This window comes from Sarcophilus harrisii, chromosome 6, assembly GCF_902635505.1.
Source record: "Sarcophilus harrisii chromosome 6, mSarHar1.11, whole genome shotgun sequence".
Lineage (NCBI taxonomy): Eukaryota > Metazoa > Chordata > Mammalia > Dasyuromorphia > Dasyuridae > Sarcophilus > Sarcophilus harrisii.
The window spans coordinates 62,892,980-62,912,455 of record NC_045431.1 but is presented as its reverse complement, the minus strand read 5'-3'; the positions used below and the strand labels follow the sequence as shown (position 1 = coordinate 62,912,455).

General features: G+C 35.6%; 1 protein-coding gene across 1 annotated transcript in view; it reads left to right on the top strand.

The window, feature by feature from the left end:
- SLC7A11 (solute carrier family 7 member 11) overlaps positions 1-19,476 on the top strand; it is a 99,780-nt gene that overhangs the window by 66,900 nt on the left and 13,404 nt on the right. The window contains exons 7-11 of the mRNA XM_012552210.3: positions 7,946-8,069; positions 11,375-11,478; positions 13,037-13,133; positions 15,975-16,124; positions 18,554-18,731. Coding sequence (XP_012407664.1) covers positions 7,946-8,069; positions 11,375-11,478; positions 13,037-13,133; positions 15,975-16,124; positions 18,554-18,731 — 653 coding nt within the window. The remainder of the gene's footprint in view (positions 1-7,945; positions 8,070-11,374; positions 11,479-13,036; positions 13,134-15,974; positions 16,125-18,553; positions 18,732-19,476) is intronic.

Here is a 19,476-nt window from a genome sequence, read left to right as displayed (position 1 = left end):
TTAGCACTAAAAATTCTTTATTCATTTTAGGATATTGTTGATGAAAACTGGATGAGAATAGAACAGGAACATTTTTGTAAAAGTTTTTTTTTTTTTTTTTTAATAGCACCCACCTCTTTTTAGTCATAACTTAGTCAATCAATTTAGTATAAAAAGTATAATATCTATATATTTATTATTTGCTGATGGAAATAGAATTTTAATTTGAAGAAAGGAGGATTTATGTAATATGATGAAAATTGTGTGTTCAAATATTTGAAAGGCATAAAACACATTATTATTATGGGAGGAGTTACAGGTTGCATTATTGGAGGGAATTCCCCCGATACCAATGAGGATCCTTGAAATATCAAAGCACAAGCATTTGCTTTTAGCTCCTCCATGAAAGGGTTTCTCCAAAACCTCATCATGCTGGGGAAGTATTTCTGGGTGTGACCTATGAATATGGTATCCATGGGAGATAACCTTTTTAAATTTACTATCCATAGTAATTATAGATAGTAGAAATACATTAAGAATAAACAATTTGGATGAGAGAGTGCTTTTACAAGCTTTTGAAAGTAAGAAAAAATCAGTTGCAGGTAATGCATTTTTTTGTTTTATTTTATTTTGAGGGGTACTTTATATGAAATGGAAGCTAATGGAACCTGCCCATAGAAATTATGCTGGGAATATGGTTATTACAAAGGCTAAAGTTTTTTTCTTGTGTACTTTACACACATTTACTTTTAATGCTAGGGTAAAGTCAGATGTCTTTCTGCATATTTTAAAATTGTTAATGACTCTGCCTTTCCACTGAAAGGTTTGAGCTATGGGTAAAGTATTAGAAATGATCAGATCATTGAAACACATGTTTGGGATGACTTAGTGGTCTCTGTATCCTGAGTCTGGGCTTGGAATTTATTTTGGATTTTTATTTTTGGCATTTACTTTCTTCTCTTATGCCTTTCTCTGTGTTTCTCATTCATTTTCTCAGCTTTTAATCAGTATGCTAATTTTTTAAACTTCTCTCTCTTTGTGGATACTGGTAAAGCTTAGATGAGTTTTCAGGATAACTGAAATTTCAAGCAAGAGTCCTATGGCTTTGTCATTGAACACTCAGAAATAAAGGGCAGGAACTTGACTCTGGAATTCAATTGGGTCCACAATGCACACGTCAGTGAGAACAGGTCGGTTACAGTATCATGCCCTTCCTTGGCCCTAAAACTTGTTCTGAAGCTGGACTATGAACCATAGCCCTTGAAGGTTCATAACAGACTTGATTAAATACATTCTTCCTCTCTCTAGTTTTGTTCTTCTCAACAACATTGTCCTTCTGCCTTTTTCTCTTTAGGGCTGATGTTCTTTTCTTTATCTTTTTTTTTCCCTTCCTTCCTTCCTTCCTTCCTTCCTTCATTTCTTCCTCCCTTCCTCCCTTCCTTCCTCCCTTCCTCTTTCCTTCCTTCCTTCTTCCCCCTACCTCTTTAATAAATGAAACAATATTTGTTTAGATTTTGGGGGTAGTCTGAGCCTATAATTTCATTAGTGTATGAAACAACTCCCTTTGCCAAGAAAAATCTGTACTACTTACTATTTTAAAGTTCTAGAGCAAAGGTTCTTAATTTGATGATATAAATATATAGATATAGATATAAATTACATTTATATCTAGATTGATAGATAATTATGTGTCAATATAATTGGTTTCCTTTAAAATTGTACCTATTTTGTTTTAAGCATTTATAAACATTATTATAAGAAGAATCTAGGAGTTTCATCAGTCTCGGAAATGTCCATGACACAAAAATTCTCTGTTTTAGAGAGTTTCCAGGGACACCAAGAAAATTAATGACATATTTAGAATCACCCCTCTAATATATGTAAAAATATGAAGCTTGAATCCCAGTCTTCCTGTTTCAGAAACTGAGTCTTATTTCATCATTAGAATGTTAAATTAATTAAAGAAAGGGATGATTTCATTCTTTGTATTACATCCCAGGCACCCAGAAAGGTACCTGGAATATTAGTAAATACAGACAATAAGTACTTATTACCTGATCAATGCTCCATACTCAAAGTATAATAATACTCAAACACTGCAATGAATCTGAGATCTCATCAGCATGTGCATGTGAGTATTCCCTCCAACAATGCAAATCACAACTCATCCATATCCTCTCTTAAATCTTCTACAAATTATTAGGAACCATCCTTGTGTTTTCTTGACATAGTAAGGATACCCATGCATCATGAAAGGTATTTATCAGTTATCTCTCATTCTCACTCAGGGAGCAGCCTGTTCATGCTTACTCTGTACCTCTCCACTGACCTTTTGTAATTCTCATCTTTGTTTAGATTTATTCAGAGGTTTTCTATGACTTTCAGTAGTATAAAATTACTCTTGGTTCATAAAAAAGATATACCTTTGTTTTCTTCAAGAAGTGTGGAAGCACTTTTCACAAAGGCAATCCTGAACCAGAGAATTAAAGTTATAGAATCTAAGAATTGGAAGTTATCTCAGTCATTAACCAGTGTAACCCTCATACCAAAGAAATTCCCTTCTTGATCCTATTTGATTTTAGATCCATTTATAGGTTCTGTTTATTATCCACATGCTAGGTCTGTCATATTACTTTTAATATTGAGTTGTTACCCTATTTGTTCTTGTCTATTTGAATCTTGAAATACAGAGGTAGAACTCTTCAATCAGTGCGTATGTACTTTAGATACATAGATACATATGTGTGTGTGTTTACTTTAGATAGCACTGTAGGTATATAGTGTATCACTGTAGATATATAGTGTGTAGCCACACTAGTTCTAGTGCAGCTTGGAAGATTCACTGTGGACTCCTGGCTTGAGTTCTGAATTCCAGTGCCTTGGAAAGTTAGGTCTGTTCCAAAAGCATGGAATATTTTCCTGCAGATTAAAAGGGTTTGGGTTGGCAGTACTCCCTCTACAGCTTCTGAAAATCTCATAAAGACTTCTTGTTAGTCTCTTGAGCTATGGCATAAGTGAGAACTAAGCTGGACTTCTTTGAGTTTTCATGATTCATTCTCATTCTGCGAATGCAGCTTCTGCTGTCTTTTGAGATGGATACATAGAGGCAAGAAAATACCAACTGTAGTCTATTATGGGGCAAGACAAGGCACTTCAAGGTTTCATGTACTACTGGGCTGAAGATGCACAGTGTGTTAACCCTATAAATGGGAAATTTGATGTAAAAAGTCATGACCCCAGCCACTTTGACCCATCCCACTCCTTTTTCAGATACTCATATTTAATGCACTGGCTCCTCACTCTCTCCTAATTGTTCATCAGATGAAATTAATCACCCAATGTAAATATTATCACAATAGATTGTACAACCTTTATGGAAGGTAAACTGAAAGCAAGAATGAAAGGGGAAAAAAATGCTTAGATATTGTAAGCTGCCCTGCCTAGGTTTATTATTTCACACTATTATTACTAGCTATTTGCCTTTAAGTTGTTAACCTGTGCTAATCATTCCCTATGGTGCAAGATTTTATGGGCTAACCCATCTGTTTTTGCCCATTTGAGTTCTGAAATGCAGAGTTAAGCCATATTAAGTATTAAAGTCTTTTAATTAATTAAACTGCTGTGCTTAAAATTATATTTCTAAGTGTTGATATTTAATGCCAAGGTAGGAACTGGACCTTTTCTATGTTTGCCTTCCACCGGATTCAAATGGCAACAAGCTATGATCAAGAAGTACAGACATAGATGTATAAAGTCAGATGGTCCCTGAAATGGCCTGAGATGATCTAGTCCAACCCTTCACTTTACAGATAAATGTAAATTTAAAACTGAGGTCCATAGAAGTAAAGGTCATTATTTAAGTAAGTGGCAGTGTTACAATTTGAACCCTGCTTTCCTGACTATTAGTTGAGAATATTACATGAGAACACACTGTCTCCACTTAGTCCACACTTGTTCTCACTCTTTCTCTTGGTTTCTCTAAGTATTTTGTTTTTTTTTAATTTTACCTAAAGAAGTTGGCATGCTGTTTGCAGTTATCATTTCTAAATAGCATCATTCTTAAAACTTCAATTTGTTAAAAGTTTCCCTAATTAATGAACACTTATTTTGTTTCCAGTTTTTCTTTTTTATTTTCTCTCCTCTCCTTTTTATGCTCCTCCTCTTTGTCTTCTTTTTCCTCTTCTTCTTTCTCCTATTCTTCCTCTTTCTTTTTCTTTCTCCTTCTCCTATTCCTCCTCCTCCTCCTCCTCCTCCTCCTCCTCCTCCTCCTCTTCTTCTTAGAAGTGCTGCTGTGAATGTTTTGTTACTTATTGCTACTTTTTGATGTTACTTATTGCTACTGGCATTATTTTCCCACAAAGTTATACATTCTTGCTGTGGGTGGGAGTTGGAGATCAATAATACTTTGAGACCATTATCAGCTTGTATAGTTTCTGGAGTTTAATAATTTTCCATAGTTTTTAAGCTAATTCCATTAAAAATATTATATTCCAAACATTATAAAACAGAATGAAATGACTTTTAATAAAACAAGTAAAACATTTCATCCTCATGCTCCATCATAAAAATTATTTTTTTCTCAATAATAATTTCTAACACACCAGCAAAAGGGTAGTTTATAGGACCACCTTCCCTTTGGTAAAGAGCTTTAAAATTCCTATGGAACCATGGAACCATGAGGGATGTAACTAGGAATATTCATGTGTAGATTATTATAAGAACTAACTTCACTGGAAATGAATTTGGGGGACCTATATCCATTTGAGAAGCTAGGTAGAAGAAAAGTGAGTTATTCCCTGAGGTTGAATGCTACTCTATAGTGTCTCATGATTCCAGTACTAAATAGTAAGATAGAATGAAAAAGATTCTTATCTCTTGACAAGGGAAGGAAACAGAAGGATAACAGATAGTGCTAGGCTGACTTTACAGGTAGAGCTGGATAAATAGACACATTCCACATTAGCATGTCCTCTGTTAACTTAGTCCATCACTCTTATTTTCCATCAACACCAAATATGGAGGCATTAGTCCTACCTCTATAATTAAGAATTAATTCACTATGTCTTACTACTTAAAAGATTTGTTTGCTTTCATGGTGTGGGTACATCATCCAAAATTATGATAGATAAAATATTTATTACTCTTTCTTAGTAAGCCTAGTAACATTCTTCCAAATTAGCTCAAATTTTCCTTGAACAACACAGAATCATAACTAGACATATTCAAAGATTTTCCAGCTTAGTGTTATTTATCAGACCTTGTACCTCATGGACATAGCCATCAAAAATATGGGCTTGCCTCTATAGAACAAGAAAGCAACAGATGATTTCAAGAGGATACATCATTCATTTAAATACATGATCCATAGAAGCATTTATATGCCTACCTAAGAATGTATGTATATGTGTGTGTGTGTGTGTGTGTGTGTGTGTGTGTGTACACATAACACACATATATTTAAACAAATGAAAAGGCAATGGCATAGAATGATTAAGCAAAAAGGACTAAAAGAACAGAGAGGGAAAGCAAAGCAGGTAACAAAGGTTTACAATGTTTACTTTCTGAGTTCTTCCAGCTTCTAGAATCTTTTTCTCTTAGTTACCTTCCATCTATTCTGTTTATATCTTGAATGTAGCCGTTTATTTCCATGTTATCATTCCCATTAGAATGCAAACTTCTTGAGGGCTGGGACTAATTTTTGTCTTTTTTTTTATTGCCCTAAATCTTTGGCACAAGTTGGTGCTGAGTAAGTGCTCATTGATTGATTCATTAGTTGACTGTTTGGATGGATAACTACTTATATACTTATCTTTTATTATTTTCTATATTTCACAGTTGATGGTGAAGCTGTTTTATACCACTTGCCTCTTTGTTGAACCAATGCTTTTCTCTGTTTATGTGTGGTTTGGCAGCCATACAATTAGCTGTACATGAAGCGGTATGCAAAAAAGAGACATTTATGAAAGACTTGAGAAACTTTCATATTAAAAGACTGATATATTTGGAGGTTTATGTTAAGTTTCAAGATTTGAGAGATCATGGGAACTTTTATCATTTAGGAGAGATGAAATGATTAATTTCTTATAGTCATTGCAAGTGTTTCTACACTTGCAAAAGAATGAAAGCATTACGAGTCGTCCATTCTTGTTATGATCCTCGCTATTTTAGGTGAGGAAGGAGGTTCTGTGATGTACAATATGAGGGAGAAAGTGTACCATGAAATTTTAATCCTACTTTATGACCATCTAGTCAGTACCCTCTAAAATTTGACACTCCAGGACAAAACCTTAGTTTTTCTGCTTCATTATGGCTCTGGGTTTCACTTCTATAAGGAACAATCACTGCTGACTAGCTAGTTGTTGTTTGTTTCTTTTGTTTTAATCTTGTTGCTGTCAGAGTGGAATATGAGTATCATTCAATATAATAGCCAGTGATTCTGTGTGCTAAACCCAGGGATGGTCTATAGGTCAGTAGTCAAACACACAAAGTCTTTTTCTTCTTGTCTCAAACTGAATTTTCATCTTGGAGAAAATTATACTGAGGTTTTCATTAGAAGCACCCAACAGTATCAAAGTTCTTTGGGGTTGATAAGCATCATGGTTACAAAACAGGCAGCCTTTGTGCAGGGAGGTAACAGGTCCAAATTTTGTGAACTGGAAAAAAAAAATCTGAAGAGGTGATTATGTTAAGTGAGGGATGTATACAGGGGACATGGCATCAAATTACAAGGGTCAGCAGCTTCCTGGCTTCTTCAGCATATTGAATGAAGATACAGCATCACCTGTGTTCTGTGTACATCTTGATGCTAGTCAAGCACTAGTCAGCCTCTGCATTGAACAGCAGGCCACCTATGAATGAATGGGATTCTTAGCTGTAGCTTCATAATTTACATGGGATCTTGAGACCTTGGACCTACCGAACTTACAGCAATACGGGTGCACTGTAAATGCTTCTGAGCTGTTCTTCTTGCGTGCAGAATTGGTATCAGCTATATTTTAAATTATACTGATGCTTTTTAAAATGCCATAATAATTAAAAAAAATAACCCTTTCCCTTCCACTTACAATAAAGAAAAACAGATTGAATAAACAGGCACAAAACACCTGCATTTAACATTTGAAGCATTCTACACCCACACTCCTCTATCTTTCTACTGAGAGATGGGACATTTCTTTTATCAACTGGTCTTTGGGACTAGTTCCTCAAAATTAATCTGAGTTAGGTTATCTTCTAGTGTTTCTGTTGTTAACACTATTAGGTATTGTCTTAATTTTTTCCCTTTATGCATCAGTTTTTTTCTCAAGTTCTGTTTACTTATTTCTTCTGATGATAATATGCCATTATATTCATTTACCATAATTTATTCAGCTACTTCTCAATTGATGGGCACTATTTTTTTTAATCTTCTGCCCTTCTCCCCTTTCTTTCTTCACCTTCCTCCTCAATTCCCCCTCCTCTCCATCCTCCCCCTGTTCTTTCCTTCCCTCCTTTTCCTCCTCTTTGTAAATAATTGCCTCTTGTTTTTAATGATACACTGGCATTATACTTTTAGAAGAGGTCAAGTAGTCATTCTTAGAGTGGAAAGGAATTCTTCACTAATGAAGCTTTGAAAACATTATTATCTTCTATAGCTTCTAGGCTCAAATTTTCAGTGGTGTTTAAGCTAATTCCAATTTTGAGAGGGGTGTGTGTGTGTGTGTGTGTGTGTGTGTGTGTGTGTGATCACTTTCCCAAATTGAACTTAGGGTTATTTTCCAAGGTTGAACTTATTTTTGAACATATGGTCCTTCTTCCTAATGAAATTTATAAGCCAAGAAATGGACTTATCATTCTGGAAGAAAATAAGACAAAGAAGGAATTACTTTTTACCTATCATCCTTCTCAAAGAGATAATTACCTGCCTTGGTTTCAGGAAGTGAATGACAAATAACAGATGGCTAATATATAACTGCTTTCTATATTTCAGAAATGTTCCTCTTGCAATATGCATATCAATGATCATAGTCACTGTTGGCTATGTCCTAACAAATGTGGCTTACTTCTCTACCATCAGTGCTAAAGAGTTGCTGCTCTCCAATGCCGTGGCAGTGGTAAGTACAAGTTATGGAAAATGCAAATGCAAAATGGGTCATGGAGGTGATGCAATTTTCCAATGGTTCCCTTTGGCAGAAACTTGAAATTTTCTGACCTCTGATCCTAGGCATCTGGGCAAGGGAGGAAGTGAAAAAAGTCTTGGACATCAGCTTTTATAGAAGTATGTTAATATAAACAACTTCACTTTTACAGCATCTTTTCTTGGCATATTCCATTTAACTTATATAGCTAGGATCCTATAAAACAAGTGCTGTTTTTATGATCATTTAATGCATTTTCAGCATTAGGTTTTTTATAGCTAAAATAGACCCACATGTAGAACTTAGAAGACTTTCAGTGTTGGGGATGTTTGGAGGGGACTTTTTTTTTTTTAATGGAAGAATATATCTTACCACTGGGGGACCCAGAGACTATATAGACAGTAATTGAATCTAAGCAATAATGCATGCTTGGCATTCAAATTTATTTTTAGCTGAGATCATTGTAGTTAGAAAATGCTAATAGGATCTACCTAAATATAATATCTCTGACTCAACTTTTCTCCAAAGTTCCTGTTCAGGATTTTGGAGTTGACCAAATTGTGTTTAAAACAATTGTTGACTCTCAGAAACTGTTGGTAAGTGTTTATTAACAAGTCTTCTTTGTACAAGACACTGTGCTAAGTGCTGGATATTAGAAAAGCAAAATAAAGAGGCAAAAATCAGTCCATGCCCTTGAGGAGTTCACAATCTAAAAGTACACGATCAACTATGTACAAGATAAGCAGGATAAACTAAACAGGATAATCAAGAGGGATTGGGAAATTTTTTTGGTAAATATTTGTTTCATAATCTATTTTAAAAAAACTTCATACTACTGCATTAAAAAAATCTTTATTGATGAGAGAGAAAAAACAAATCAAACAAAACATTTAGTTGGAATCCCACATGAAGAGAAAGATGAAGACAAAGACAGACATAGAGAGACAGACAGAAACCAGAAAGACCAGGGTACAATTCCTGCTTTTGAAATTGTAGTGTAACTTCTGGCCAATTCACTTGGTTTCTCAGTGCTCTAGGCTACTCTATTAGACTACAAGTTGAACATAAAATCTAACCTAGATCTGTAGATTAGTTTGTGAACTCCCTCCTGGCTGATTGTCCTTTTTAAATAAACTACTACATTCTGAGTATCTACTCAGCCAGCATCACTTACTAAGGATAAGCTGCCTAATCTCTTTTGATCACATGTAAGAGTTTAGTGCACTAAGAATGATTTTGCTCACTGCAAGTAGTCATACAAAATAATTTAAATCATATATATATATATATATATATATATATATAATTACTCATTTCAAGTCAGCAATGTGATTTTAACATTTAAAGATTATTAATTTTTGGGGGGGTGTCCTGGTATGGTCTGAGATAATAATGCATCATCTATGTCAAAGGCAATTAATATATGCATGCCCAACAATAATATTTTGCTTAGTAAAAATTTCCATCATTCATACCACTGAGGAAAGTATGCTATGATGCATATTCTGAGGGAATAATGTTAGAAGTAACAAAAAATAACATATGTATTATATTATATTACTTCTTTCTGTATTTATCTTTTGCTAATTTCCATGGGACTTGATGCGTCATTTTGGATGAATTGAATGAGTAAGTTTTCTGGAGATATGTTCTTGTGTCCTTAGAATCTAAGTATAAGAAGCTATAAAATGAATTTGGGTTTCATTAAAGAAAGTTTCCCAGACTGTCTTGAGTTCCTCTTATACTTAGTAAGGTAACAATGGGTATCATCATCCCCCCAGTGGAAGAAGTATTAGGAAGCATACCAGCTCCCCTCTGGGAATATGGATAACTGATGTCCCCAACTCTTCCTTTGAGTTAATATGTTGTGATTAGTAGTTCAAACGGGTCTGACTGTTTGAATGGGGGGATGAGAATGATAGGCAACTCTTCTCTTCCCCTCCTGTCTACTTCCTGCATGTATAGAAATGTTCTCAAATGGATTATAGGCTTGTTAGGTTTGTATTATAAATAAAAATCAAGACTCCTCTTGATCTAGAAATGTAGCCTCTGAAATTTCGTATGGATTAGAAGGAGGAAGTGTTCACTTAATGATGTTAGAATCTCACTGTTCTAAACTGACTTCTTGTGGGCAGAGGTCTCAAGGAAAGAGAAATGATCACCTTGTTAAGGAGAATTGAAGAGATTTGCAGTTGAATGTATGCCCAGAATGACTGGATATTTTTTGTGTTAACTCTTCTCCCCTTAAATCCTTCCCTCTTCTAAACTTCCTTAGTAATGTTGAAGGTACCATCACTCTCCTAAATTACCCTGGTTTACAACACAAGTATCACTGTTACCTCCTCACACTCACATATCCTAGAAAATCTGTTGCCAAGTCTTGTCATCTCTACCATCTGCTCTATACTTTCCCTTCTCTCAATTCACATGAGTGACAATCATCTCATTTCTGGATTTCTCCAGTAGTCTTATGGTTAGTCTCTGTGCCTCAAGTTTCTCCTCACTCCTATGCATTCTCCACTCAACTGTCCAAATGATTTTTATCAAACGACAGGTCCGGCCATGTTACCTTCCTACTCAATGAACCTCAGGGATTCCCTATTACCTGTAAAAGCTAATAGCAAACCCCCACTTTACAATTTGACCCCTTCCTATCTTTCTAGCCTTGTATTAAATACTATCTCCTGACTTTATTCTGTCTCCAATGCCTGGAATGCTCTCTTTCCCTATACACAAAAACTATTTCTTTGTGTGTGTATGTATAGATAATATTTCTCTGTATATGACTAAACATATATCAGTATTCATGTAGATATAGGTAAATGTATATAGCAGTTTGCATGTTGTCTTCTCCATTAGAACTTAAGCTCCTTTGGGTCAGTGATGATAGTTTTGGGTGTTTTTTTTTTTTTTTTTTACACCTCATAGCCCCAACACTTACTATAATGCTTGGCATATAAGTAGGAATATAATAAATGTTTGATGAATTACTGCTTGCTTTCTTATTCCTGTCTCTTACTTATGAGCTGCTGAACAATAGGATAACTCCTTCCTCTCATCTTTTTTCCACTCCTTTCCTCCCTGTTCACATTAAATGTACTCATGTATGACCAACTGAGTCTAAAAGAGGTAATCAATCCATTGTGGCCCACTTTATAAGAATAATTTTGTGCCATATGCAATTAAGAATTATTATTATTAAGAAATTCATTTTTATTCTTGGCAAAGTGCTTCATTTTTCTTCCACTTTATGAATATCCCCTTATTGTTTCTTTCTCTAGACCTTTGCAGAAAGGCTTTTGGGAAAATTTTCATTAGCCGTTCCAGTTTTTGTTGCCCTTTCCTGTTTTGGCTCCATGAATGGGGGCGTTTTTGCTGTCTCCAGGTAAGAATGTGTACCTAATCAAAAGATGACTGCTCTTTGGTTGTGCTGGGTCAACTAACCAAAATAATGGTTATAGCAATGGAATGAGGAGATAGGCTAGAATAGAGTGATTAGATAATTTCCAAGGTTTCTTCCAGTTCTAGATCCCCAGAAGGGGAAAGAGGCACTGACTTCCTTCCTTTATTTTGAGACATTACCCTTAACTTGATTATAATTCTTTGAGGTGGATGAAGATTAGTATCTTTTTTTAGTGAGAATAACAGGTACAATAGCATAGGTTTGCTTTTGACTCTAAAGGTGTTTTGGACCTAGAAAGGTCTATCTAACCTTAGTTAGATAGATAGATATAGTCAGATAGAAGGATAATAGATAGAGATAGGGATATAGTGGATAGGGAATTGAATTTCTTGTGTGTGTGTGTGTGTGTGTGTATTTAAGAGCCAGGAATCTGGAATCCTCCTAACTCAGACACATGCATCCCATGTGACTCTGGGAAAGTTGCTTTCAAGTATTCTAAACAGCTCACTAAGATACTAATTTTCAGAGATGTTAACTTGAATTTATAGAGGAAGTTCCTTAGATCCAATTCCTGAGAAAGGAGAGAGAGAGAGAGAGAAAGCCAGACAGACAGAGAGAGATAGACACAGAGAGAAAGACAGAGAGAGAATGAGACAAAGAGAGAGAAAGGGAGAGAGAGAGAGAAAACGAGGCAAGAGAGAGAGAGAGAGAGAAGAGAGAGACAAAGAGAGAGAGAAGAGAGAGACAGAGAGAGAGAACGAGAGAGAACGAGAGAGAGAGAGAATGAGACAGAGAGAAAGGGAGGGAGAGAGAGAACGAGACAAAGAGAGACAAAGAGAGAGAGACAGAGAGAAAAAAGAGAGAGACAGAGAGAGAGAGAGGAAGAACAGAGAGGCAGAAACAAAGACAGAGAGAAACACAGAGACACAGTGAGACAGTCTGAGAGAAAGAGAGACAAAGGTCAAAATCCTACATTATCTTGCAAAGGACCTATCGTTTCATTTTCAATGCCTTCACTGGTGTGAAAAAGGCCCTTCCCCAATGCAGATCAATGAGAACTCTCTAATTTAAGCCTTAAATAGTTTTCTGGAGGTGTTGGGAGGTTAATGAACTTAGGTGGGGCCAAGCAGACTATAAGTAGCAGAGGCAGAAAAGGTCGGAATCCAAGTTTTCTTGAAGGCTGGGACTCATCCCCAATGTCATGCTATCTCTCTTGGTTTATACTTTGAATGATTAAAACTGTCAGTTTTCCCATTGTCATTATTATTTGCTCCTTTTTTCTTTTTAGATACAGGAACTCACTGTAAATGAGACATGACTATTCAGTCTACTTAATGAATAATTGTATGGGGTTGGCAAATTTAGTATACTTCTAAATTCGGTTTCTTTCACTGTTTATGTAGTCCTGCCTCAAAAGAGAAATGCCAGGATTCACCTTGGGAGAACTGAGCCCATTCCATATGAAAAGATTCTGGTTTTCTCAAGTTTTCCTTTGTGGAATGAACATTCATAAAGTCAATCCACATTTTTCTCCCATCAGGTTGTTTTATGTTGCTTCCCGTGAGGGTCACCTTCCAGAAATCCTCTCCATGATTCATGTCCACAAGTACACTCCTCTGCCAGCTGTCATCGTTTTGGTAATGCATATTAACAAGTGCTTCTCCATGAAACGGGGATAACAGGCTTGCAAAGGCGGAATCAAAGGAAACTTCTCAGGGGCTGCTTTCTTCACTTTTCTTACTGAAGCATATAAGGGATGGTGTGAGACTTGCATGAGTAGTGTTCCATCCTTATGGATTCCTTTTTCATTACTGACATTTATAGAGCTTTAAGGTTCTTTAGATGCACAAACTCTTATAAGCCTCACAACCGATCTAAGACATTGACCCTGCAGATGTTATCGGTCCCATTTTACAGAAGGGGAAACTGAGGTGTCAGAATATTTAAGTGACTTTCGCATCATTCGCACAACTAAGTGTTGGAGGCAGGATTCAAATTGGTTCCTAATGCTCAGGGCCAGCCCCTTTTCCTTTGTACAGCATTACTTCTGTCCATCACCCATAGGACTATAGTTCTTCAGAAACTATCTCTTGCAATCCTCTCGTTTAATAGATGAGGGCATTGAGGCTCAGGATGCTGAGCATGTTTTCCAAGGATACATAGGTAGTATTTATTAGCAATGGGATTTGAACCCCAATCCTCTGGATGTTCTTTTCACTGTAGAACATGGGCTCCCTTTGCTCCATCTTTCTTCCTCTTTATCTTTAACTCTCCCAGGCAGGTAACTAAAGCCCATCTCATTATGATTTTCCTAAGAGTTTGAAGGGAAATGATTAGCTTGACCCCTGTCACTGACTCAACACCTTGTAGAAAAGGCTGTCTGAGTAATGAAGCTCAGATTCACTTAATTGAAAGTGAAGCTCAGTGCCGTAGACTGAGAACACCCAGGCTCATCATAGACACTTTATAATGAAAAGCACAGACAATTATGCACAAAGATAATGGAGGAAGACTTGGGCTGGGGAATGATTCTGTGATTAAAAGTGAGACAGTTGGGGAGAGTACCCAAAAGGAAGCACACGTACATATTAAAACCCAACTTTTTTTTTTCATTTAGGGACATATATCTAGTAGGAGATGTAAAATACTCCTGATGTAAACTTTTCCTATTATTTTTCAACACTTCCATCTGTTATGAGGTATACTAGATAAGGCATTAGACTTTTTTTTTTAATAAATGCATTTAATTTGTTTCAAAATCTTTCCTCAAAAATTCCTTCTAAAGTACACGTTCTCCATAAGCTTCCCTCGTGAGAACAGAATGTATTATTTATTCTGTGAAGAGGCCTTTCATTTAAAGCCCAGACTGCCACTCAGGCCCTCCTTGGTATGCGCAGCTGCAGAGACACGTTGTGCTGATCTTGACTTCTTCCTTATTTTTTTTACTGTCTTGAGGGTCAGAGGAGGCAGGTACAGAGTGAGAGTGACTTTGGAGGGAAAGAAAGGTCAGTGGTTTGTATTCAGGAGTAAAGGTACCATTATATAGAGATGCCCGCATCGCAGGTGTGTATCTCAAGGAATTTATTGGACAGCATTTATGAGAAAGAGCCATTGGTTTTTAAAATGTCTTATGTCATTATTATTTGTTATCACTTCATATACGGTCATACTAAAAAACAAAACAAACAGGCGTATAATAACACAGATTTCTCTCTTGCCTGGATTATTTTAATAGGCTTCTAATTGGTTTACCTGCAAATCTTTCTCCCACACCAATTCTCTATTTCATTGCTGAAAATTTATACCTAAACCAATGATTGGACCGTGTCAAGCCCTGTTCAAGAAATTCCAGTGATTCCCCATTGCTCTTAGGCTAAAAACCAACCTCTCATATTTGACATTTAAATGTCTTTCACAATTCGACATCAACTTAGGTTTTAATAATGATTCTTTTCATAGTCTACATTCGAACTAAACTGGCCAACTTGTTGCTTCCCATTAATGACATTCTCTCTCTCACCTTTGCATCTTTACAAAGGGTGTCTTCCTTCTTACCTTACTTCCTCACTTCCTCCCAAACTCAGCTCATTTCTTCCAAGCTCTGCCGTCTCTTACAAGAGCCTTTCCTAATTCTGCTAGTACTTAGTTCTTCCCCCAATTTTGAAATTACCCATTATTTTGTTTTTTACTCCTGTGTATATGTAATTTATAGAATGAAACTATCTATATCTATACATATATATGTACACATGTATGCATGTTTATACACATATGATGTGTGTGTATGTACACACAAATTAATGTAAACTTCTTGAGGTCAAGAATTGTTTCATTTTTGTCTCTGTATCCCCAAAAGTTGGCATACTTCCTGGCATGTGGTAGGTGTTTTTTTTATTAATGTGTGTTAAATTTAATTTTGAACTTTTAAAGGGGACATACAAGTTTTCCAATCCAATTCCTGCATTTGACAGAGAATAGGAAACAGAAACCCAGAGAAATCAAATAGCCCAAGGACACTCACATTACTATGATCTCAAAAAAGGAAATCAATACCAACTTAACTATTTTCAACTATAACAAGTATCCTACATAGCATATGAATCTAGGTACTGTTTCCAGAGTTTAATTTCTTTGACTTGGTACAAAAATATTTTCTCTTCTTTTTCCCCCCTTCAATGAAAGGAACAAACCCACAACCAGATGCTCATATTAAAATAGAATGGCCCTGTTCATTGATCCCGTTAGTTATTTTGTTTGTAGGTGGGAGGAGGTGATAATGATGGCCTTGCTTTTAGTCATGTCACAAAATGGTGCTGTTAATCCACTGTTTCTTACAACACATTGGTGGCTCACTGGTCTAAGAGGTCATTTGAAATCTAATTAGAGGCTGATGCTCTGTAGTGCTCTCATTATTTGTATGTTCTGTTTTGCTAAACTCAACTGGAAACTTTTTTTCTCTCTTTTTTTCCCCCCCACAGCACCCATTGACGATGATAATGCTTTTCGTCGGTGATCTTAATAGTCTTTTGAACTTCCTCAGTTTTGTCAGGTGGTTTTTTATTGGGCTAGCAGTTGCAGGACTGATTTATCTCCGATACAAACGGCCAGATATGCATCGTCCTTTCAAGGTAACCTAGTCGTTTTAATGATTTTACATAAATCGCTCTCTACAAGTCATAGCTCTCTACTTGGGACAATTCAGTGATGACACCGGTGATAGGAGTCTTCTCTTGAATCCAGGGCTTAACTCTTCCTGGTAAATGCATGGCCAAAAGATTTCCTTTAACTAGGGGGAAAAAATAAAAATAAAAATAAAAGTCTATTTTTCCCTGCTGAAGGAAACTCGTTAATAGACTTGTGTTTCTCATCGTCATACCTGTTGACTTTAGCAGGTTTAGAATATATACGCTTTTCATATTTCTTTTGTGACAAGTTAGAAAGAAAATCTTAGGATTGTCAAGACCCATAAAGATTTTCAACAAGTCAGATAAAGATTTATGAAAGGCCATTAATTATTACATTATTCTATGGGATTTGTGATCCTGTTGATCTTGTTATTACAAGGGTGTGCTGGAATTTATTTAATGATTAGCTCCCTGGAGTGGGTGGGAATATGCTTTTAAGTTTAATCAGAGCTATTAACATTTTTCCATAACTTTAAGTCTTGACAATTAACAAAATAAGAACTCCTCAGATTTGTAGTATTTATTGAATCATTGTTATAAAGGCTCACATCAAAATGAATAATTAGGTCTCAGGAAGTGCTGGTTCAACACATTCCTGTTATTCTCTCTAAATGATGGAGACTGTAGGTTTTGCTTGTCTTCTCAGTGTTCTACTTGTTTGTAACCTTCCATAGGTTCAAAAGAGTAAAAATGAGGGAATTTCACTTTTGTATCTTCAGCACTCAATACAGGTTCTTGCAGAGACTAGAGGAATCTAAATGGACTAGGAGGGCTTAGCCCCTAAACTAATATGTTATATGATAAACTAAAATAGAAGTGAATTGCTACTGGCTTTATATTGACTTAGAAAAATCACAAATTCACATTATTTCTCTTAAGTTGTATTTTTATTTATTTTGGTAAATATTTCCCAAGTATATTTTAATCTACTTCACTATACTTGGGATTTTTATGGGATACTTAGGTCTGTGGGTAAAAGAGTTTGATAAGTCTGCTCTAAGCAAGTTTTTATGGGTATAAATTACAGAGAAGGTACTGATCAGCGTTGGTAGAGGGAGTTTCTTCATTGGGAGTTCGCCATACTGAAAAAAGCTAAAGTCTAATTCTTATCATCATCATCATAATTATCATTACTTTTTATTATTATCTTGATAATCTGTACAAGGCATCATTTGTATGTGACAAAATCCTTTCTCCTTACAGCTGGAGTTAAATATAAGAAATCAGGAGTTTACAAATGAAATATTTTGAGTATTTTAATGTCACCAACGTAGCTATTTGATGTTCTCATATAATTTCTTTTTCTGAACCGCAAATTCCAAAAAGAAAAATATTAAGTTCATATTTTGGGGTAGAATTCAAGAAGAATATATCACTTTGCGGAATGTCTATTTTATTCATCACAATTTTCCTTGGAAAAACTAAATATTAATAACCACAGTTTCTCTGAATCCTTCATAGAACTGATTGGATCTTGTCATTTAGTTTCTTTTAAAAAGATACTGATAATGTCGTCAGGAAACTTTTTAATTATATTCATTGCATAGTGTTAGGGACTATCTTCATCAGTGGTCAAAGAGGAATTTGCCTCTTTTATCCTTTTATCAGTCCTTGTGGCATTTCTCAGAAAAGAAATCAATACATACTTAATCATTTTTAAGTGTAACAAGTGGCCTATGCTACTTGTATCATATTAAAATGGATTATAATGGCAACTCTCAAAGATTCAATGTTTGAAGTCCAAAAATATAGAACATGTTCATCACAGCCAAAACTAAGACAGTTCTTTACTCCAGGGTGTTATTGCCCACTGATAATACTTTATGGTCCTTCAGCACAGTAAAAACAATTAATTAATTTGATTAAAAAAGAAAACTTCCAGAAAGTGTCCTCTTCCTTTAGCTATCAAACCCATGTAATCTCTCACCCCCCAGTAGCTCCTTGCTGTATCCCAGTCTTTCTCCAGCTTCCTACCCAATGGAAACATTTCTTCAAATGTTCTCTGGATACTTGACATAACTTACCCTGATGTTTGTTTTGTTTTGCTGTGTTCTTGGGAAAGCTTGTCCTGGGTAGCAAAAATTTTACCTGCATCTCTAATGAACCAACATAAGAAAGGGCATCTATAGAGAGATAGTGTTCCTAATTTTATGTTTTATACGACATGAAAACATCCACCTTGATTTATTCCAAACACATGTTTTAATATATACCCCATGATGCCATTATTGGGCATTTATTACTGAGGTGCTTTTCATCAGTGTAATCAACTCCATAGCTATAAGAAGTGACAACTTTTATTTACTTGTATTACATTTATTCAGTGTCCAAAGAGAGCTTAAAGTGACCTTTGTCATGTCTTTTTATTTCAGGTGCCGCTGTTTATCCCAGCTCTCTTTTCCTTCACATGCCTTTTCATGGTGGCCTTGTCCCTTTATTCTGATCCTCTCAGTACCGGGATAGGTTTTGGGATCACGCTGACTGGTGTCCCGGCATACTACTTCTTCATTGTCTGGGACAAGAAGCCAAAGTGGTTCCAGAGAATATCAGGTAATGGTCTTAATATTATGCAAAGACTTAAGAAAGGTAGATATATTATTATTGTGAAAGCCACACTGGTTGGGACATATGTATCCCTTAAAACAGTTGCACAAATTAAAATGGCAATTAAATGGCATTAAAATGCAAAAACATCGCCTTTGCTCTCAAGAAGCTTAAGTTCTAAAGGAGAAGAAAATATGTAACTACCATATATATTTATATGTTTGGGGCAGCTGGGTAGTACATGGATAGATGCCAGTCCTGGAATCAGGAAAATACTTCATTCTGAGTTCAAATACAGCCTCAAAAACTGAGCAAGTCATTTAACCCTGTTTAACTCAGTTTCCTAATCTATAAAATGAGCTAGAAAAAGAAATGGCAAATCTGCCAAGAAAATCTATATAGGGTTGTGAAGAGCTGGACATGACTGATAACTGAAAAACAACAATAAAAATTTAAGAAATTGTGTTATGTGGTGACAAGAAAAGAAAAGGAACTGGATTAAAATCCCATCTCTGCTGTTTATTATTTCAACAATGTTGTGCAAGTCAATCAGCTTTCCAGGCCTTCAGTTCCCTTCTCTGCAAAATGGATTCACTGGCCTCTATAATTCTTTCCAACTTTATATTTCTGATTCTGTTAACTTGGCTCAAATCTTGTCTCAGTGTGTATTTAGTAGTAGTGTGACTTTATGCAAGTCATTTAACTTCCTTGGGATTCAGTTTACCTATCTATAAAATCAGGATTTTTGCTT